The 22,098-nt window shown below is 49.5% G+C and overlaps 1 protein-coding gene across 1 annotated transcript in view; it reads left to right on the top strand.

Annotated features, from left to right (window-relative positions):
* The first annotated feature begins 325 nt into the window (after positions 1-325).
* NCAM1 (neural cell adhesion molecule 1) overlaps positions 326-22,098 on the top strand; it is a 39,639-nt gene continuing 17,866 nt past the window's right edge. Inside the window, exons 1-10 of the mRNA XM_042034324.1 lie at positions 326-567; positions 4,628-4,657; positions 8,447-8,597; positions 9,640-9,824; positions 10,145-10,241; positions 10,876-11,046; positions 11,692-11,823; positions 12,827-12,841; positions 14,124-14,174; positions 19,351-19,353. Of these exons, the coding sequence (XP_041890258.1) occupies positions 463-567; positions 4,628-4,657; positions 8,447-8,597; positions 9,640-9,824; positions 10,145-10,241; positions 10,876-11,046; positions 11,692-11,823; positions 12,827-12,841; positions 14,124-14,174; positions 19,351-19,353 (940 nt within the window). The 5' untranslated portion in view covers positions 326-462. The remainder of the gene's footprint in view (positions 568-4,627; positions 4,658-8,446; positions 8,598-9,639; positions 9,825-10,144; positions 10,242-10,875; positions 11,047-11,691; positions 11,824-12,826; positions 12,842-14,123; positions 14,175-19,350; positions 19,354-22,098) is intronic.

Here is a 22,098-nt window from a genome sequence, read left to right as displayed (position 1 = left end):
TTGTAGCACTGAATCAGCAGCTTTCCTGCATCCCAGGAATCTGGAAGTGTTAAGGAATATGGAATTCTCCCTGCCTTGCGTGCAGCCACCGGACAAAGCTGCTTAGCAAGAGGCTAATTTGGGGCAGGGAAAGTGGGCAGGGAGGTGGAAGAGTGAGCTGGTAATCCTGAGGGCTGAGCATTTGTACACTCTTAAATGGGTCCTCTCTTAGGAGCCTCAGCTGTGAGAATGAGCAGAAGAGGTTTGTTAGGTGTTTTACTTCTGCAAGGAGGTGCCCTCTTTAATGTCACTCTGCTCCTTCCCCAACTGCAGTGAACTTGTCCCAGTTCTCCCCAGTGCTGCTTGTTTCAAACTCTGCTGGTGGCAGACCAGCTTCATCCTGAGCCCCACCTGAGCGAAGGTTCCTTTTTCTTCTCCTCCTCAGCCAAACCCAAAATCACCTACGTGGAGAACAAGACAGCCATGGAGCTGGAGGATCAGATCACGCTGACCTGCGAGGCGTCAGGGGACCCCATCCCCTCCATCACCTGGCGAACCTCCACGCGGAACATCAGCAACGAGGAGAAGGTACAACCCTTCCCGAAGCCCTGTGGGGTTGGTGGGCTCAGCACAGCTCGTCCCTGCCTGTCCCTGGCCTGGAATTGCATGCGGATGCACGTGGAGATGCTGCTGCTCCCCCTGCCCGGGGAGCAGGTGCAGGGCCAAGGGTCACAGCACGCCCGGAGCAGTGCCACGCGTGGCCTCCCGTGAGGAGCCACCTCGGCTTACAGCAGCTGGGGAGATGCTTTGTAATGCCTGCTGTATCACTCAGGGGTGGATTAAACTGAGGAGACCCTAAACCCTCTTCAGAGGAGTTCCTACAGTTGCAGGAGGCTTCTGGGAGGTGGGAATGAGCACCCTGATGCCAGAGCTGCCCGCGCTGTGCAGGTGGCAGGTGAGGGCTGCTCCCTCTGCAGGATGCAGAGGACCGAAATGAGCCTGTTCGTTCCTCCTCCCTGCTGTCCTCTGACACTGCACATCCCTGAAGCACAAAAGCCTGGCTGCCTTTTGTGCTCACCTGTTCTGTTGATCCCATCAATACCATTTTGTTCTTAAAAGGCAAAAATAATTAGCAGTTTTTTCTTCATAAAAAAGAGTGCTCGTGTTGTTGATGGTGACAGCTCCTTTGATTAGATGAGGTTAGGACGTGCTGCTGTACTGGAGACGTTTCATAAGTGACCAGGAGGCAGAATTTGGAGCCAGAGAATGCCTAGACAGAAGTGGGAATGAGGAGTTGTTGCTAATTAATAATCTCCTAATAACAGGATGCTTCAGGGCTCAGCTGCCTTGGCCATGCCAGAGGTTCTGGCTCAGTGTGGAGGCAGCAGGTGACACTCTGAAAGTCTTGGAGCAACAGAGGTGTCCACTGTCACTTGTCCCCACAGCTGCTGTCCTGCACTGCAGCTCCTAAATGAGCTTTTTTAATTGCCCCCATGACGTCAGCCCCTCCCCACGTTGATCATGTGTAACTTTATTAATCAGGGTGCCAAAGTTTTCCAGCTTCAGTTCTTTCTTAGCATCTTTTGGATCCCAGGGCTGCTGTGAATCCCTGCAATGTTCAGGGAGAGGTTTCCAGTGCCTGCAGAAGCTGCAGCCTGACTGGGGGCTGTTTGGGCAGGATTTGAGGTTATTTATTCGTGGGTTTGTGTCTGTTAGGAGAGCCCTGGGAGGTGCCAAGGGCTCCAGTGCTGCTGGCTCTGGAGTTTGGATCACAGCCACAGACAGAGCTTGGTCAGGGAGGAGAATGTAAAAACAAAACCAAGTGGTAGAAGAGCCCCCCCTCTGCAGCCCAGTTAAACCATGGAGATCTCAGTGGCAAAACTGCTAACTAATTTTTGCTGATTTTTTGAGACTCATACATCCTGCTCGATGCTCTCAGGGTGGTGATCAATAGTAAGGGAAATGTTCATACTCTGAAACTTTCAGATGGGGGAGAGGCCAGGGTTTGAGGTACTGCCATGTGTCCATGTGCTGGTTCAAACCTTCAGGGCAAACATTATTTTATCACATTCCATGCACTTTCTAGGCTGGATTATTCTCTGTGTGTGTGTGTGTGTGCACTTTATTTTGGTTTGTCTTGTACTTTTCCCATTCTCTATCTTGTGCTCTAAGTTGAGGTGAATGTTTCAGATGTCCAGCAAATCCTTAGGTCAGAATAGCTATATAAATATTCTATAGAAAATTCTATTAGAATATTTAATTCCATTAAATAGTCTGTTACAAAGGCATATATTCAGTTTATTCTCCACTTTCTTTCTCTGGGACAGCACAAGGAAATGAATGGTCTTTGATGCAGGATAAACAATGCTATTTTAAGAATTACCAAGCCCTATTTTTGCATATTTCTGTTATCCAGGTACTTGGATGCTTCTCTCTTGCCTCATGTTTGCTCTTGTAGTCATCCTTCAGTGTAGATTTTTAGAGGGGTAGAGATGCCTTAACTCCCATGAACGTTCTGGAAAACCTACCCAAACCCCCCCACAAAAGCAAGGTTTAGTTCAGCCATGTCTCCCAGCAGAGTTTGGGATGTCCCAGTCTCTGAGTGCTCTGCCACCCTTCCATGGAGCAGCTGTGGGGACATTCCTGGGTTTGTTACCCAGCAGTGGAGCTCAGCCTGTGGGGATGGGAGGGAAACACTCTGCAGGTCCTTGGTCCTTTATCCAGAGCTGGATCTCGCTGGGAGCTGCTCTCCCAGCCTCGTCACCATTCCCTGGAGGGCAGAAAATAAAGGGAACATCTTCTCACCAAAGGAGTCAAAGAACAGAGGAAGGGTTCAGCTCTGATTTCTCCCTCCTGCATCCCAAACACAGTTTAACCTGTGTGCTGTCCCCGGGCCTTTCCCCCAGGGCTGCCCCACAAGGCTCCCTGTTCCTCAAGCAGGAGAATGCAGATTTCTGGATGGATCTGAATTGCTTGGATGAATTACAGGTGTCTGTCTCCCCTCTGACAGGAGAATCCCATCACTGCATTATGCTGTCCTAGAAACAGCCCAGTCCACCCTTCCTCTCATTTTCTGGGTTGCTGTTGCTGCCCAGCAGCCTCTCTCAGCTCTGTGTTGTTGGCAGCTAAAGCAAATGGATGAGTTTTTAATAATTTAGGAATCTGAAGGTGCACGAGGCTTTGGATTCCCCCCTCATTCCCTGCGTGGTGCTGGGTAGAGCTGGTCTGTCTTGGTGAGGAAGAGTTAGTGTGGAATTCTCTGGGATGGGGAGTGTGGCTCTGCCTCTTTCCCCACACCCCTGGGGGCCATTGCAAAGAAACAGCAAACTCTGAGGATTTGGGAATGGGCTTTTTTCCTTCTTTGTCTTCCTTTGGGTTGACACCAAGGGATAAGAAGTGTCCCCCTGTGCTGACACTACAGAGAGCAGTGAGCAGGAGTGGAAGGGGACTCACAAGGCGGGTCCCTGAACATAACTGGGACTGAAAAAGGGATTATTCTGGGTTATTGGGCTGCCTGTTCAGCTTTCAAGCACCTTGTGCACAGCAGGATATACACACCTAGAAATGACCAGGTCTTGGGAGTGCCCCAACCCCTGCAGAGGTTGGTAGCTCCACCTCAGGCTTCTCATCATGAGCAAACCATTTGCTTTCATCAGAGCCATTGCCACACGAGGCTGTGTGTCCCATCTGTTGGTATTTCAGTCTCACAGTGCTCACTAGAAGCCCCGTGGCAGCAATGCTCTGGTTTTGATTCTCATTCCCTGAGCCTCCATCTCCATCCCTGTCACTCGTGTGTGCTGTGACATCCACACAATGTCACCGTGCCTCACAGCCAGTGATGCCATGCTGGCTCTCAGGATAGCAGGTGATTTTTGACTCCTGAACTGAAGGGGATCAATTGAAATAATAGAGACCAGGAGATACCTGAAATAGAAATTCTGGAGGGGGAAGACGGAGCGCAGCAGCTTGGCTCTTTGTGAAGTGCAGTGAACACGGTCCACACTGCTGGTGGCTTTCTGTGAGTGGGAAATATTTGCTTTAATGCAAGGTTTGTGCATGTTTCACTGCTGTGGGGCTGTCCCCAGCCCAGCCAGGGCCAGTGCTGCCATCCCTGACCATGGGCAGCTGGAGCTGGGGGGTCCTGTCCCACTGTGCCAGGGCTCTGCAGCTCCAGGGCTGCTGCTCCTCCTGGCACAGCCTGCATGGAAACAGGGCTCCAAATGCATGATGAGCACATTAATCAGTGTTAATTAATCGGTGTGGGGTGGCAAACAGACCTGGAGAAAACCAGGTCTGTAGTCTGCAGTTCAGTGGCCAGGGCTACTTCCTCAGCAGCAGGTGTGTAGAAAAGGTGAGATGTGACAAAGGAAACAGTCACTGATATGTAATAAATCAGTCTTTAGGTGCCATCAGCCTTTGTTTAGTCATTTAAAGACCAATTCAGAGGCTGTGAAATGGTGATTGCCAACCTAAATTGATGGGAGAGGGAAGGTGTGACCCCCCCACGCACAGGAGATGCACAGCTCGGAGCCTGCATGTGCACACAGCTCAATGTGCTGCAAACACTGGTACCTGAAAGCAACCTTTGATAAACTTTTATTGCTTTTTTTCTGTTGTTGTTGTTGTGTTCTATATCTGTTCTCTCCAGGCTTCGTGGACCCGGCCCGAGAAACAAGAGGTATAAGATTACCAGACCTTTAGCAAACTTCTTAGGTTGTTGGTTTTTGGTTTCTCTTCTAAGCATTACGGATTAACAAATCTCTAGTGCAGTAACCAACTAAATGAGCATTAATCTGATCCAGTTAAATACCAATACGTAAAAGAAACAGCTTCTAGAGGTAGAAAATGCTTGGCATGTGGTGATGCACTTTTTGGATGAGCAAAGTAGCTGTGTTGGGAGTGAGGAACTCTGCTTGTCACTTAAAAATTAAAGAAAATGAGATTAAAATTAAAAGCAAATGTAAAATGCTGCTTTCACCATTTTCTTCTATGCTGCCAGTGTGAATCATCCTCTCTTTCAGAGAGGGAAGAATTAGCACCAACCTGTATTTTGGGAAAGTAATTTTTCCCCAAGAAAGCCTCCTCTGCTCCAGCCAACTCACCTATTTGCTCATGGCACTCCTTCAGTTTGACCTTCTCTTTAAAGGACAACTGCATCATGTTCCATTTCCAAGTCAATGCAGAGAAACCTTTCACGAGGAGCATTTCTCCAGAAAATGCTCTGGATTGCTCAATTATTTTTATTTGTCTTTGATCTGCAAGGGTCAGCGAGGGGGGAGGTGGGATAATGCAGTGACTGGGGTTGCAAATGGGGGTTGATTTTATTTCACATTCAGTGCTGTGCTTTAATAATAATAATAACAATAATAATAATAATAATGCACCTGATTTGTAGCACTCTTGCTTCAAAGTGGACCAAAAGAAGAGTTCCCAAGCAAATTACAGGAGTCAGGTGGAGAACAAAATGAGCTGTCAGACCTGGGTGACTTGGATTTGTATTTTTAGGGTGAACTTTGTGGAGGCTCTGATTTTTAAAATTATTTTTAAGCCGTCTTAAATCCCAGAGACTGAACAAAGTGAAGCTGTAACTTAAGCACCACCCAGCTGCGTTTCATGTGGGGCTCAGAAGATCCTGCCCATTCTTCCTTCAGAATAATCTGTTGGATTGTGGCAGGTGGAGGCATCAGATATTCAGAGCAGTTTGCATTGAAGAATTTGGAATTTGAGTAGTTGCATCTCTCCAGGACTCACATGAGTTCCTGTCATAGCTGTCCCCTCCCTGCCCCCAGTGTTTTCTCTGTGCTCTCTCTCTGCAGCTTTTGATTAATCTGAGCACTAATACTATTAAGTTTGCTGTCTCTAAATTTCTTACTGCCTCTGTATCTTAAAATACCCCAGTGGGGTGCAGGATATCTCTCTAAAATTGCTTTAAAGTTGCCTGGAGGCTTTTAGCAGTGGATTCCAGCAGCAGCATGGAGGTCAGGGAATGTTTGGCATTAAGTATTTCACTTTCACTAAAGGAATTTAGGGTGAGGAGGTGAAGTCAGTCCTGGCAGCATCTCTGTGCTCCCTCAGTCACAGCCCAAACCGGTGATGCCCCTCTGGTAACTGGGAGTTGGTGCAGCCTGAGGAATGGCTGCAGGTTAAATACAAATATCAAACACTGCCCTGCAAGCACAGAGCAAGGACAGACCCCTCATCTTCCTTCGGTGGAATTCCTGCCTGTGGTCAGGATTTTCAGAGGGTTTGTGAGGACGTGGGAAGTGCGTGAGGAGACAGGAGTGTGTGGAATTATTCGTGGATGTTTGTTTGGGAAAGGGCTGAAAGCTCCAGAAGGTGAAGGTCTGTCCTCTGCCCCTTCAGCCCTGAGCTGTTGAGCTCTGGGCCAGGTGTGCCCGAAGTGGCTGCGCCCCAGGGCATGGCCAGAGTTTGGGGAAAAATACCTGCAGTGCCTCAGGATGAATTGCAATAATTGGCAATACAGAGAGCATCCTGCTCTGTTCTGTGCCATGGGTTACTGCCCGTGTCCCTGAACTTGTCTCCCCGGCACAGGAAGCGTTTTGTTGGCCCAGATCCTTGGAATCAGGGAGATTTAAGTAAAGGGGTTACAGATGTCAGCATCTGGCTCACAGGTTCCTGCCCGTCCTGTCTCCAACAGCCAGAGCATCTGATGGGCTGCAGTGGGGATAGAGGAAACTTGTAGTGTGCTTTCTTGGGTAGACGTTTTTCTCCTGATCTCTCTTTGTCCTTCCTTGTCCCTTTTTGCATTAAAAAACAGAGCTTCATCTTCAGAATCAGTTGCATTGCTCATGAAATCAGCATTGACCATGATTTCCTGGCACTCCTTTGTGTTGGATCTTGAGGGAGCAGGGAGAAAGGCAGGAGAATTTGGGTGTAAAATTGCCTTTTCTAGAATTACCTGTGGTGATCCTACACCAGTGTTTTGTCCCTTATACTCTTCTGGTGAGGTGACAGAGACAAGTATTGAGAATACTCCCCCAGGTCTGGAGTCCTGGCATCCGTGGATCCGGCTGGAAGTGAGCTGGGGTTTGGAGGGAAATCACAAGTCAGACAAAAGGAGAGCAGTGCAGTCAGCCAGGGGAGTGAGATGAAAGCAGGTTTGGGTTGTGTGATACCACAGTGCTTTCATGTAAGGCTCTAGGAAATGATGCCCACAGCACCATGTGTCCATGGAATAACTGTTCCCAGCAGGAAAGGGATGGATTTTGTAGCTCATGGCATTGGCCAGGGATTGCAGCAGGGAAAAAGAGAGGAGAAAAATACCTGTGGTTGTTTATGTGTCATCAAAGATTCTATTTTTGTGCATTTGAAATTGGCCTGGTGCACATGAACTGATACTGGAACTAACAGAGGTGACAAGTGACATTTATTTGTAGAAACTTTGTCAGTCTCAGGGCCTGAGACCTTTAGCTCAGCACAGAGAGAAGTTTCAGGCCCAGAGGTCTGACACCTGAGATACCAGAGATGTTTTCTGTGCACTTGGCTGTTGGAAATGCTCAGGGTTTTACTCATTCATCAGCGCTTGTCCTGTACCTTCCAAGAAAACAGATGCTCCTGGAGAGTGGCAGGATGCAGCAGCAGGCACAGCCACGAGGGTGCCAAATTTACTCCCTTGTGCTTGTGCTGCAGAATCAGAAACGAGAGGAGAGAGTTGGTGCTTCAGAGCTTCCAGGCTGAGGCAGAAGCACCAGGAGGGAGAGAGGAGTCCATGGCTTTGTGTTTTCATGGATTAAGGGAGCAGGGGGGCTTTGGTGACAAACTGGAGAGGAAAACACCCAGCCTGGGGCGGGTGGGGTGGCTGCAGTCCCCTGGCAATGCCCCTGGATTTTACATTCCTTGTCTCCCTGCCAGTGGCATCCCCACACTCTCTTGCATGTGGGAAATGGTTCTGGAATTTTCTTGAGGCAGGGTTTTCTCGCCCTTTTCACTGCACTTTCCTCTCTTCGTGTGCCACGTTCAGGTGGAAGTTCTGAGCTTCCTTTTTGCCTGATTCAGCTCTGAGCTCTGGATCTGTTCTTCCTTACCCCATTTCAGGGCCACTGAGATAAAACCAGTATTGCTGAGAGAGCAGGAAGGGCTGGATTCTCTGACTGGAAGCTCTTGGGGAGGTTTCCTTGTTTTTTTCTTTGCATGCTGGCAAAACTTTTTAACCAGAGCTGGATCTCTGCAGTTCCCATTCTGGGGAGAAGCTCGACTTTGCCCTCAGATGTGCAGTAGCAGCTGATACTTTGGTCCTTCTTTTCATGTTTTCCCCTTCTCCTGAGTGCTTTGAGCCACTGCAGTGAGCCCTGTGTGACAGGGAACTCTTGGAATTGCCTCTCGTGGTCTCACCTGGCCTCAGGTGAGGCGATCCCCCCAGTTCTGCAGGGTTGGCGTGAGGTAGAGTTCGTGCTGTCCGTTTGGGGGCTCGGGGCTCGGCCTCTGACGGCGTTCCCCTCTCGTGCAGACGCTGGACGGGCGGATCATCGTGCGCAGCCACGCGCGCGTGTCCTCGCTGACCCTCAAGGAGATCCAGTACACGGACGCGGGCGAGTACGTGTGCACCGCCAGCAACACCATCGGCCAGGACTCGCAGGCCATGTACCTGGAAGTGCAGTGTAAGCAGGCACGGCGGGCTGGGGAGGTGCACCAAGTCAGAATAACAATTTAATGGGGAAAATAAAGAAAAAAGAAAAACGAAAAGAAAACGCTGGTTCAGATTGACAGAGTCAAGATACAGCCTGACACCCTGTTAGTCAGCAGTCTGGTAGAATGGTGGCTGCAGTCCTCCTGAAGTGGTGATCCTGTAGAAAAAAGGGGCTGCTCTTCCACAGAAGGTCCAGTGGTGGCTGTGTAGCTCCTGCCCTCTGGAAATCCAGTGGAAGGGTTGTCTCTGGTGTTCAGAGTCTCAGATTATATCCACGATGGGATGCTTGGTTCCTCCCTCTGGGTGGAGCATCTCACAATGGGGTAATGAGTCATGAGGCCAAGTGTTGATTAGGCTCATTAACAGAAGATAGTCCGGAGGGAGTTATCTATGAGTCATGGGGCAGGACAATGATGGGCCATGAACAGCAAGATAGTCTGGGGGGGAGGAGGCAAGGAAACACTGCCCCACCTGATTTCACCAGCTCATGAGGATGGGAATAGAATACACTGCAACCCGGGACAGGAGGTTTACAGGGAGCTGGTTTATTCCCTGTCCCTTCCCTGTGTCCCAGCATGTGCGTGGTGCTGGGGGTGAGGGCGTGGAAGCAACTCAGTCTGGTAAAAGGCTGTCTGAGATGTTGCAGGGTGTTTGCTCCAGCTGTCTGCAGCTGGGATGCTCTTCGCACCTCACCACGGATCTGCTGCAGTCCCATTTGGTGGGAATCAAAATTCTCCCCTAGAACAACTTTCCTGGCACAATTTCCCAGATCCATCCTGCTGCCCGCTCCTCCCACGCTGCGCAGGAGCAGCTTTGGGGCTGAGCAGGTTTTGCCCTTCAGCAAAAGACACTCCCCATCCCCCTGGAAGAGAGGACAGTTCCCATTCCTATATTAGGTTCCCTTTCCCGCATTAAGGTGGACTCCAGCCAAGGGATCCTCCTCACAGTGAGGCTGCCTGGGCTGCTTTGGGAGCTTGGCTGGCTCCAATTGCTTTCCCAAATGTGTCTTTCAGATGCCCCCAAGCTCCAGGGCCCTGTGGCCGTGTACACCTGGGAAGGAAACCAAGTGAACATCACCTGTGAGGTGTTTGCCTACCCCAGCGCTGTCATCTCCTGGTTCCGGGACGGGCAGCTCCTTCCCAGCTCCAACTACAGCAACATCAAGATCTACAACACCCCCTCAGCAAGTTACCTGGAGGTGAGGAAAGCCAGGAGGGCTCAGTGCCATCCAATAACTGATGCTGAAAGGAATTAAGTGTTGTCCTGTTGGTGGAAGTTTCTAGCATATAAACGCTGAGAAATATCAGGTCATAGAAGATAAAGAAGATCAGGTAACAAGAAGACACAGCCCCTCCTCGCCTCTGATCTTTGCCCACAGCAGTTCTGTCCCCCATGGACAGCCCTGGGAGCACAAACACCTGGATTTTATTGTAGCTTCTCCCCAGCTAAATGCAGGGTGCCTTGGCAGAGTGGAAAAGGGTTTTGTGATCAGAGCTTGAGCCTTCCTTCCCCGCACAGGTGACCCCAGACTCGGAGAATGACTTTGGGAACTACAACTGCACTGCTGTGAACCGCATCGGGCAGGAGTCCTCCGAGTTCATCCTGGTGCAGGCAGGTGAGCCTGGAGGGCAGGGGATGTGTCAGCAGGTGGCAGAGTGGCCCTGCTTTGCTAGTTTGTGCTGCTGGGGTAGCAGGAGAGGCTGTTCATGGATCTCGTGTTGGGTTGGAGCTGCTCAGCATCTCTGTTCCCTTGTATCTCAGGGGCTCGTTCTTCTCTGTGCTCCCAGAGCGCTTTGTCAGAGCTGTGATCTTTGATTTGTGCACCCCAAATCAGCAAAATGCCCTCCTGGCAGCTGTAATGCAGGACCTGAGCCTCAGAGCTGTGCCAGCCCCTGGGAGGGGCTCCAGGGCTGCCACAGAGGCAGATTGGGAGTGGTCGAGCTCTGCCTTGCAGCGCCCTGTGGAAGGGGCTGTGGGCACAGAGTGGCACCCAGGATGCCTTTGCTGCACTGCCCTGCTTGTTTTGTTTTGGAGAAGGGACTGGGAGTCTCCAGCCCCTTAGAGAGGAGACAAAATGAAGAGCTGTGCACTAATTAACATTGTCAAAAGCTGCCTAAACACTCTCCGAGCCTCAGCCCTGCCCTTCTCCTCTGCTGTATGCTGCCAGGGGCTGTTTGGTGTTCCCAGCTGCCACTGAAGCTCCCTTCCCAGTTCCCTGTGTCTCACTGGCTGTTGTCCCTTGTCCCCAGACACCCCCTCGTCCCCGTCCATCGGCAGAGTGGAGCCCTATTCCAGCAGTGCCCAGGTGGAGTTTGACGAGCCCGAGGCCACGGGCGGGGTGCCCATCCTCAGGTACAAGGCAGAGTGGAGGGCCCTGGGCGAGGTCGAGTGGCACTCCAGGCTCTACGATGCCAAGGAAGGTAGGAACGACAGAAAAAGCTGGTTCCTTACCCAGCTGCACTGAAAAAAAAGTGACTTTCCTTTAGGGAAAAGCCAGGGAGGGTGGAGGGTTCGGGTTGGAGGCCCCAGACAGGTTTTTAAACATTTGCTGGGAGTGACACCTGGAATTTTCAAGTGGAAATGAGAGTTGGGCTGTGCTGAGAGCTCTGTCACAGATCTCTCTGAGCAAGGTGACGAACCCTGTGCTTGGAATAAAAGTTTTCACTTGCTGCTTCCCACAGGAGGCTTTTCAACCCCCATCTGTCACCCTTTAGTCCCTCTTGGAAAATAAACCCTGCTATTCCAGCAGCAAACTTGTCTTGTTGAAGCGATCTATAGCAGTGCTCACAGCATAAAATCCATCTTGGAGTCAAATAAATCAAAAGAGTTTTGGTTTGAGGAGGACTGTGGAAAGGAGAGTTCTACTCCACAGCTGGATTTTTCACCACCAACCCTGTGCAGAGCTGAAATTTTTGGTTTAGGTCCCCGCTGGAGTGATGAGATCCCAGCTAGAGTCAGGTTTATTTGTCTCTTTTCTCCCTGCATGGGGAAAACAGAGTTTGTTTCTTTCCTTCTTTGAGTCCTGAGCTTTTCTTTGCCTTTTCCCCCCCTTGTTTCTGCCCCAGCCAACGTGGAGGGGATGGTGACCATCACGGGGCTGAAGCCTGAGACCACCTATGCCGTGAGGCTGTCAGCAGTCAATGGCAAGGGCGTGGGGGAGCTCAGCCTGCCCGCCGAGTTCAAGACACAACCAGTTCGTAAGTACAGCCCAGCCCCCCTCTGCTTCTCTCTCCTGGACCTCCCCAGGGAATCTCTGCCGTGCATGGATCACACCTTTTCTCTCTCACAGACCTGGCTGCACCCTCTGTTTTCTCTGTGGTTTTGGGTTGTAGTGGATTTTGTTGATAATTAAAAAATCTTCTGTGAAGGGAGGAGGCAGAGGAATTGTTCTCTTTGCACTGGTTGGTGTTTCCAGTTCAACCTTGGTGTTGCCAAAGAGAAGGGACTGTGGAAAGGAGAATTTCAATGAGAAAAAGCAGCTGAGAAGGGTTTTGGTCACAGAGAATGTGATGGCACTGTCACAAGGCTGGTTTGTTTTGCAGATTAAGGTGTTGAGCACAGGACTGGCCTTGGGTTGTGGAAAGAGAAGGGAGGGAGGGTTTCTCTGTTCTGCGCATCCTGCTTTGAGATGCCCATGCAGCACTTGAGGGGATTCAATGGATTCCTCAGGCTCTTCTCTGCTCTCCCTGGGCCCTCTTCCATGTTCTGCTGTGCCCAGCACTGTCCTCCTGTTGGGGAAGGAATTAAAACCAGGGAGTTCTTCAAGGTGGGAAGGCGGAAAAGAGGAAAAAACCGAAAGAGCGGAGTGGGCAGGGGAGATGTGAGCAAAGCAGGCAGGGAGAGGTGGTTCTCCCGTGGCTCTTCTTTCCCATTGCCCCTGCATTCAGCCCTGCACCTGTCCTTCCCAGCCCTGTGTAGCTGCTCTGTAGCTCTGCCAGAATTCTCTCTCCAGACCCCCCTGCTGGACCCGGGGCTGGCACTTCCCAGCCCACCCCGAGCATGTCTGGAGCCCCCTGAGCTGTGCCTGGGCTCCTCTTTGCCACCTTCTGCCCATCACTGCTGAGCAGGACACACTGGGATTGGGATTTTCCAGCTCCATATTCTCTGTCTCCTCACATCCTCTACGTTTATTTTTTGTGTGTGTGTCTATCTCTTTTTATTTTGTTTTTGGTCTGTGTCCCATCCGTGGATAAACTGCAGGCATCCCTCACCCACGTAAGTGCTCTCTGCATTTCTTTCACTCTCTCTTTGTGTTTTTAGAGTGTTCCTCTAACACCCAGAACTTTTAGCTTTTAATTTAGTGCCTTTTTCCCCTCAGGGGCTTTAGGATTGCAGTAACTGGTAGTGTCCATTTCCTAACAACACTGACTCTGGAGTAGTCACTGTGCTGTGTTTTAGAACAGAATTAGGGTTAACTCTTTGTCTGTGCTCTAAAGCATGCAACTGAAATATTTAATGTAGTGATTATCTAATAATAATAATAATAAAAATAATTATAGTTAGCTTGTTGACTACAGAGTGGAGTAGTGGAAGGCTTCATATTTATGAGTCCATTAAAAATTGTTCAATTTTAATGATATTGAGATAATTCAGGGAAATCAATTCAGCTAAATTGCAGATCTGGTTTAGACCAGAGCCAGACAAAAACTTCAAAATTTTGAATATCTCCACAATTTTGAATGCACAAAACGGAAGAAAAAAATTCAAATTTTTTTCCTCTTCTCACTAATAATTTTTACCACTGGCCAGTCTTCCAGCACTTGTGTAGATTGAGTAATTAAATAAATAAATCTCATACTACATTTAAAAAAACCCCACATGTTCCCCCCTCCCCAGTGCAGAATGAGTCAGAAATGTGATGGATCTGTGTAACTGGGAGTGAAACACTGGGATGGCTCCAGAGCCTTGTGCCTTTCCAATCAGAGCTGATCAGTGGAGCTAAAGAAACCTCTTCATCCCACTGAGCATTATTCCATTTATCAATGCATCCTTGTGGGGAGCTACTGCTATTCCCAGGATTACAAGGACAAGCTCGAAGGAGCTGCTGTCACATTCTTTGAGATTCCTGAAGTGAAAAACAGGAGAGGTTTCTTTGTATTTTTATTTTAACCCCAATTTTGAATCACGCCTGTGCCGTTCCCCCTTAAAGAGTGCACTGGACAAAAGCTTGGATTTAGTGGAGCAGGAAGGGGAAGGATGGATGGACAGATGGACAGGCAGGATTGCAAATTGCAGCAGTTAGGGAGGCACCTGGGAGGCATTTCCAGAATATTTGTGCAGCCTGAAATTGTTTGGAGCCTGTTAATTCCAGGAGAAATAATTCCTTGAGGCTGATCGTGGTCAGGGTTAGAGGCTGAGGGTTGGGGCCCTTCTGAATTGGAGATAACCAACAGCCCTCCAGGGAGGGCAGGGCTGGGGATCCACATCAGTGCTGCAGGAAGAGGGGAAAAATCCAGTTGAGAAGAGAGGAAAAAGAACATGAAAAGCTCTGTTTCAGCCCCACCGCCAGACCTGTCTGCCCAGCCTCATGGCCCTCACCTGGGGACAGGTAGGTGGTTTTGCAGAACATTCCATCACTTTTGTACTGGAGTCTTTCGCTTTTTTTTTTTTAATTTTCATGTGGCAATGGGCTGTCAAGCACTCTGTGCTCCCCAGCTGCAGGGTAAGTTCCAGTTCTTCCTCCTTTAACCCATTTTTCATTTACAAATCCATCCTGCTCTTCCAAGCTTTGCAGCTGGGATCATCCTGGGCATTGTGTCCTCCAGTTCTCTCTCTGCTCCTTCCCAGAGCCCATCTCGGATCCTGACTGAGGAAATGGCACCACAGAAATGCCCTTTTTTTTCCATCTCTGCTGGAATTCCAGTCGCCTGTTTGTGGGCAGAGTCAAAAGCAGGAAGAATTTGTGTCCCCCCCAAGTGTGATTTGAAGGTCACAAAGATGTTTCAGGAATTTTACAGCTCAGATTAACCAAAGCCACTCGTTTTCCTTGCCCTGTTATTTCAACTTTCTGTCTGAATGTAAAACCTGACACAGTTTTTAATGCCTGCTGGGATAAGTCTGAAGTCATTTTGATTTATTTAATTTCCCTCAATAAGTAAAAGCAGTTTCTGTCTATCTTAGAGGGCCTCTCCATGAGGTAATTAGTGATAATTATGTATTATCCTGGCACAGATGAAAATTCTGGGGGTTGAGAGAACATCTGAGTTGACCTGGCTTTCTATTTTCATTTTAACAATTTGCTGCTTTTCTTAGTTTCGTTTTCCTTACGACTCTGAAGCCAAACAAAGGCCTGGGGAGCAGGGGGAGTTTTTGGCCCTGAGCGTGTGTGTGCTGTGTGTGGGGCTGGTACAGAAACATCTTCGTGTACAAACCCCCAAGCCTACAAACCAACACTAAAATCACCTCCACATTCCACATCTTCTCATTTCCTGGGTTTTGGCAGCATTTTGCAGGGTTCCCCTCCCTTTGCTCACCTTATTTCTCTTTCTTTAGCCAGTGCTGCTGCCCCCACCTCCCGTGCAGCAGAGAGTGAGTATGGCAGGAGGGGTTTACTCCTGTGTGCTCTGCATGATTTCTTCACTGAGTGTGGTGCACTTCTAACACCCCTGGCTGTTTTCCTGCTTCCCTGGAGGTTTTTCCTCCCAGATCTCTCTCCCTGGGGCTGCTCTGCAGCTTCCCATGGTCTGGTTTACCCTCCTCGTGTCCCCACAGTTCTCTGCCTGTTGGAGGCACAGCAGTGAGAATTCTTTTGGTTTTAAAGGTTTTGTGGGCACTAACAGAGAAATCCCTCCCAGCTCCTGTCCCTCCTGCTGGGTTCTTCCCAGGACGTGTGGAACCAAAGACATTCCTTGTCCTTGTGCCCTGGAGACCCTGGTGTCAGTGCTTGCACAGTCTGTGCTCTGGGGAGTGCAGGCTTCTCTCCAAACTCATTTATTTCCTGAGGTGCTCACACCTTTAGGGTTCTTTGACCAATTTTCCCCCTCTCTCTTTGTTCCCTGGGTGTCATGCAAGGAGGAGGGGGGTCCTCAGGAATTGCTCCTGGAGGCCTCCCAAATAGTCCATTAATGGGCTGGTTGGGGCCAAAAGGGGGGGTAAAACTGGGGATTTGGAGCTTCAGAACGCTTCAGGATGAGGAAAGCCTCAGGGCAGGCTGCCTTCCCTGTCCCCTGGAGGGCCCTGGGGCTGCCAGCACCCCCGTCCCTGACTTGGCAAACAGCAGCAGGGCAGGATTTCGGCAGCCCCTGTGGGTGACACCCGCCCGCCACGCGGCCTCGGTGTCACCCTCACCTCCCTCCTCATTAAACCTCCTCTCTTCCCCTCCTGTCACCCCTGGCCCTGCCTCTCCCCCTGATTCCCATGGAGTGCCTCACCTTGACTGTGTCCTGTCCATCCTTCCTGTTTCCATAGCAACCCAGCCTCCCGCCGCATCCCAGAGCTCAGCGGCACCGAGTGAGTAGCTGGGGACTGCTCCCCTTGCTCTGGAGTGCTGCCTGTGCTGCTGGAGCCCCGGACCCAGGGAATTCCAGGGCTCTGTGGCATTGTTTGGTGTCTGTTAGCAGCAGTTTGCTGTGTGAGCATGTTGAGAGCCCAGCATGGTGCCGCTCTTGCCCCTCCGCCCCTCATTCCGCCGAGCACGGGCTGAAAAATGAGAATAAGAGATTGAGAAGAAGCACAGAGAGGGAGAGAAAGAGGGGAAAAAAACCCCACAGATTATCATTTCCAAAACGAATGTTTTCCTTTCCTGCTTCCCATTTTAGTGATAAAGCTGCCTTTGCAAAAGGGATGTGGATGAAATAATTTCCTTGCTGCCCTGCCTCGCTCTGTTTGCTTTGAATATAGGGAGATACAGTTGGTATTAAAATTAGGGATATTGGGGGCTGGAAGAAGATGCAAATGAGGAGGTAGAATATCCTGCAGGAGAGATCCCAGCTTAGCCCCAGTGCCCTGCTTGCCTTAAAAGAGGTCTCAGACCTCCCAAGGAATCCCAGGCTGAGGTGGGAACTGGATTCAGACTCACTCGTTGGTTGGGTGGTCAAGGAAGAAGAAGAAAAACGTCTAAGGAAGATCTGAGTTTACCTGGTGCATGTGTGTGTTTGGAATTTGCAATAATAAAGAGAGTGTTTGTGAGAATCAGAGGTCACTGAGGTATTTACCTAAGGGGGTTAGAAATGGTTCATTGCTTCTGAATGGAAAACACTAAAAGCATGAAGTGTGGGATGATTCTGGGGGTTGGGATGGAGGGAGAGGAGAGTATGGCCAGTCACAGGAATTTATAATTAATTATAATTAATGCTGCATTTATGACTGGCACGTTTCATGGTCTTACATGTGGCTTTACATGTCCTGTGTCTGCTAGTGCCCACAGCCAGCGTGTTCCTTGTGCAGCAATTTTTATTTATAAAGTGCCAAACCCCAATCCCTGACGCACTCAGGTGCTGTGAAGAGACCTTTTAATTCCTGTCAGACTTGGAGGATGGGCTGGAGAGGACAAAGGGCAGGGGCTGCTAATCATTCTTTACTCCTTAGAAGGCAGAGACTCCTCCTGGCTGTTTATGTGTGGGCTGGAGACAGCTTCCCTTGGAGGGAAAACGTTGGGTTCATGTTTTACAGAACATTTTGTTCCTTAAAAAAAAAAAAAAATCTTTGCCCAGAAAAGATCCTAAGAGCTAATTACTGATAAACATTTTCCACAGTTTTTTGCTGTGGGGGCTGTGTGGGGAGGAGGAGGAGGGGTGTTGGCTTTTTGAGGGTGAAAGTTTCTCTTTTCACCTGCACTGAAGTTCAGGCTCTGCTCTGAGCAGGAGCAGGGCTGTTATTTGTGTATTCACTGCATTTATGCAGACAGTGCCCACATTTGTATGCTGGGTTGTGCTGCAGCCTGTGAAAATGTGAAATTCAACAGCAGAGGAAGGGCACTGGCATGGGGCAGCTGCTCCTCTGGCTCTGCATCATTTAATTACTGCTGCTGCTGTGAGTGATCTGTGCTCTCCCCTTGCCTCACCTCGGGAGTTCAGTGAATGAAACCAGGAGCAATTAGGAAATGAGAGCTGCTCTGTGGCACCAGAGGCAGGGACAGAAACCTAATGAGGCTGCAGAGTTTTCTTCACTGCATTATTGGGGCTCGGGCTTGGTGGGATCAGTGGCGTGTGGGAGATGTCTGTAGGCACGGAAGAGGTTTGGGAATGTGGCTGCTTGGATTTAACCCTCTGAGGTTGCTCCAGTAAATAGTTCTGTACCAGTTTTGATGTTTTCCTTGCAGCTCTCTCCACTCTGGGATCTGTTTTGCCTTGCAATGGTTGAGCTCACTTGAAAACGGGGATTTTTTTTCAGGTTGGACGGGGCTTGGAGCAACCTGGGATAGTGGAAAGTGCCCCTGCCCAGGACTGGATAATCTTTAAGGTTCTTTCCAATCCAAGCCATTTTATTCTATTTATGCTGCTAATTCTGCCCTTGGTCTTTACCTAAAGCTTCCTCTCATGAGTTCAGGCAGCCTCTCCTGTCTGTTTTGAAATCTCAGGTTACGCTGAGCTTACTGGGGTTTGGGAGATGTTTCTTCCAGACCAGAAGACACTGATTTTCCTTGCAGGCAATCTCACAGTAACTCTTAAACCTCCCTCCTTCACAGTGCCCAGAGTTCTGCGAGCCTGTGTTCAAAGAGAATGGATTGAGAGCTTGGCTGTAACAAATGGATTTTACATTCTGTGCCATCAGTTTTTTCCCCGCTAATGGTCTGTCCTTAATCTTGTCAGAGACAAGCACCCAAAAGATTAAGGGTTTAATTCTCTATACATCAAATTAACAGGGAACTACCAGAGCACTGTGCAGTAGCCTCATTTGGATGAGACAGAGGCACGAGCATGAGAAATGCGAGTTATGAAGTGATTTGGGAAGGGGAGCAGAGCTTGGGCTCAGTGCTCTGCTCCGAGCTGGCAGCTGATTTTTCCTCATTCCCTGCCACTCTCCCTGCACTCCTCCATCTCTCCCAGCAGCTGCTGCCTTCCTTGGGCCCTGTTGGTGATGGATTGCCCTGTCCTGGCTGGCAGAGCCCCCCTGCACACCCCAACCCCTCGGTGTCACTGCTGGGTGGCCCCCACTGACCCCAATCCAGCCGCAGCTCCTGGATGGAAATCTGTCCTTGGCAATGGTCACCCTCAGCAGGATTTTCTCCTTTGCAGTTGTCGTTGTTGTTGCTGTTGTTGTTTAGGAGCACGTTTGTGCTGCAGAGGGAGGGCACACCAGTGTGGGGTGCCAAGGTTTGTCCTCGTTTTGGGCTGATTTTGACCCTTTTGCCTCCGCTGCCCCAGAATAACAATATTCCCTTTTTCTTCCCAGCAGTTTTGTGGATTCCTCCAGCAGTCCTGGCACACACTACAGTGATTTTAGTTCCTTTTGTTCTTTGTATGACTAAGCTGTGCCTAACACAAGGCTATAACTCAGTGCTTGCTGTGGTTTAATATTCTTATTTTCCAGGCGGTTTTACTGTCCCCCCCGGTGTTTCTGATATATGCTGGCTAATTTAATTTTGCTCCTATTTTTATTTACTCTGTAATTCTGTTGTGGATTTTTTTCCCTTGCCCATTGTTTACATCAGTTTTTTAATTTTTTTGTATTTTCCATGTGACCTCCTCCACTTTCCTTTCAACCAAACTCATGTGCGTGCGTATCATGTGAATTTGTCATGTGGCTTGCATGGTGCTGATGATGTCGTCCTCGCTGGTGAACAGAAGGTAAAATACTTTGTTCTGATTGGTTGCCTAGATTTTTGGGGTGAGGATTCCCCTCCGGGATCTCCAAATTCCAAAAAAAAAAAATTCCTTTCCCACCGAGCCTTTTTGGAGGAGTTGCTCGTCACTGTCTGCATGGGAAGAACTCGACTTCAGGCTGCTGCACTGAGCTGGAAAAAACTTGCAGGGAAAACAGGAGAAAAACCCCAAAAAATCACTTGGCTCAGTCATTTGCTTCTGCATTCTCAGAGTCCTGCAAGGAACTGTCCTAGGATGGTGCTAAAAAACCTCTGGAATGAACACCAAAGGCCAAAATCCTTTTGCCTCTCAGGGTACCAACCACAGACTCGAATTTGACGGGAGGTTAGGGCTCAGATCCTGGGAGCACCCTCTCTCCTGTTGCTTTAGCAGCATTTTGACCCTATAAAACACACATTTACAGAGGGATATGTGCACACATCCACACTGTACATGTTGAATAGCCTTCCAAAATAATCCTGAATTCCTTATGAAATCTGGTTATTGGGAAGCGTGTCACAATTTGATTTAAGAAATAATCTTCTTTTTATTGTGAGTGAAACTTAAGCATAGCTAGGATGAGAGCTGTATTATAAAATACTCTATATAACATGCTATTATAAAATACCCTATATAAAATGCTACATACAAATACTGTAGAATAGCACACACAGAGTTCCTGCTGGGAGCCAGAGCTCACACAGCTCACATCAGAGGTGCTGCTGCACTTTTCCTGCCAGAGCCCCTCGTTCCTCCCACGGAGTCTCTGGGAGCCTGGCAAGAGTTGAACCTGAGCTCAGCTCGCAGGAGCTGCTGGTCCTCATCAAATCAAGAAGCAAATGATTGACCCTGGCACTTCCTGGAGATGGGATCAGTCTCCAGCAAAGTGTGGGGTGGTGAAGAGCAATTCCTGCAGCGTTGTGATTTTTACAGCTTCACTCTGTGCACAATCTCGGCGGAGGGAGGGAGGGAAGCTCCTGCTTTTCTGCTGCCCCAGCCAAACAAGGAACTGTGAGAATCAGGCAGCAATTGGATTTTTACAATCCAGGAGTTCTGGAATCACCTTTTTGTCTGGAACCACCCCCAGGAAAGGATTTAGGCTGGGGTTTGCCAGGAAAACAAAACTAACACCAGTAACCTTCCCACATGACTGCATGCACAGAAGGACCCTGTCCCCAGTCTCTTCCCTCTGGTGGAATTCCAGGAGGATGGGAGACGTGGCTGTCTCGTTTCTGCACGTTCTGGTTTTGTTCTTATTTCTGCTGCTGCTGTTTGCTTCCCTCGTGTGCCCCCTGACCCCCAGCCTGTTCTTTCTCGGTGGTTTTGCCCCTCGTGGAGGCTCTCCCTGGTGTCTGTTCCCAGTCCTGTTTACGTGGTGCTCAAAGATTGCAGAAATCAGCCCTTTCCTCATTCCTCTGCTGCCAAAATTGCCAATTCTCCTCTCTGAGCACAGGGAGGATGCAGGACCTTTCCTTGCTGCCAGCTGGGCAAGGGTTTAAGCTCAGTTTAAAGTGCAGATTTTTCATATTCTCTTCTCTCCCCACCTCAGGTTGTACCCACGCCCGGTGCTTGTGGCACCCTCTGAAAAACGTAATAAAAACAAGAACTTGTGAAATCCAACAGACCAGTGTTAGGGCAAGGAAGCACTGAAGAGAAACCAAAGGGTTGAGATGATACCAGGAAACATTTCCTGCTTCCCTGCAGCAGGAGTGGATTGGTGCTAATGGCTTAGCAGGGAGTGGATGAAAAATAAATTGGAAATGTAGTGGCTCAGAGCACTGCCCTCAGCTCCCCTCTCACCAGCAGGTTTGGGAAGCCATTCAGGCTTTGGGAGCCTGGAGAAAAGTCCTTATTTCACTGATCAGACTCACCCTGAGTTCATTTGGAGCCCAGGGAGGGGATGGCTGAGCTCCCCCTGGATTGTGAGCCCTGGCAGGGACACTGCAGGGATGGGCTGTCCTGGATTCCCAGCAAAGGCTGCTGCCTTCCTGCGAGTTAAACCTGGCTGCTGGGAAGGAAGGCAGAGCTTCTCCACAGGTAAAGCACCTGCTGGGGGCCTTTTGTCCTTTGCTGAGTGTCCTGGGGGTGAAGTTTGAGCGTGGCTCAGCCTGAGTCCCTCGGCATTGTCACTGGGAGCACAAGGTCCTGCACCCCTCCTGCGCAGAGAGGATTTTAATCAGATATTTGAGGATTATACAGGGGAAATCTGGACTCTGTGGAGCTGCTGGCTCTCAACCAGCCAAGCAGCAGCAGCATCATGTGGGGTCCTTAAAGGATTGCCCTGTTTTAAAGGCTCTGAGGAGGGTGGGACAGGCCGATTTCTGCCGTGTGTGAACGGGAGCTGCCCTGGCATGAAGCACCCCTGTAATGCTGGTTTGCTTTGCAGCCCCGTGCTGCAGGGAGGATGCATGGCTGAGCATGAGTCCCTTCTCTAACCTGCTGCTGACCACCTTCTCTCTTCAGCTACTCACATTTTCACTCATTATAGGGTTGCTGATTCTGCTGGACTAAACTTTTCCCACTAAACTTCTTCCTCCTCTGTTTGACACACTAACCCAGTTTTAATTTTACAGCCCTGTGTCTGGATTGCATCCACCTGCTTGAGATAAATGAAATAAACGTGTATTTACGGAGAGAAAGCTGTTCTTCACCAGGGCTTGCACTGCTCCACCTGTTGGTTTTCAGCCCTTAGGAGTATTCTTTTATTTGAAGAGAAATGTTTCTCAAAGC

This window comes from Corvus kubaryi, unplaced genomic scaffold (genome assembly GCF_017639235.1).
Source record: "Corvus kubaryi isolate FWS band 111438036 unplaced genomic scaffold, C.kubaryi_AGA036_p1.0 37367, whole genome shotgun sequence".
NCBI lineage: Eukaryota > Metazoa > Chordata > Aves > Passeriformes > Corvidae > Corvus > Corvus kubaryi.
This window is presented reverse-complemented; position numbering and strand designations above follow the sequence as displayed.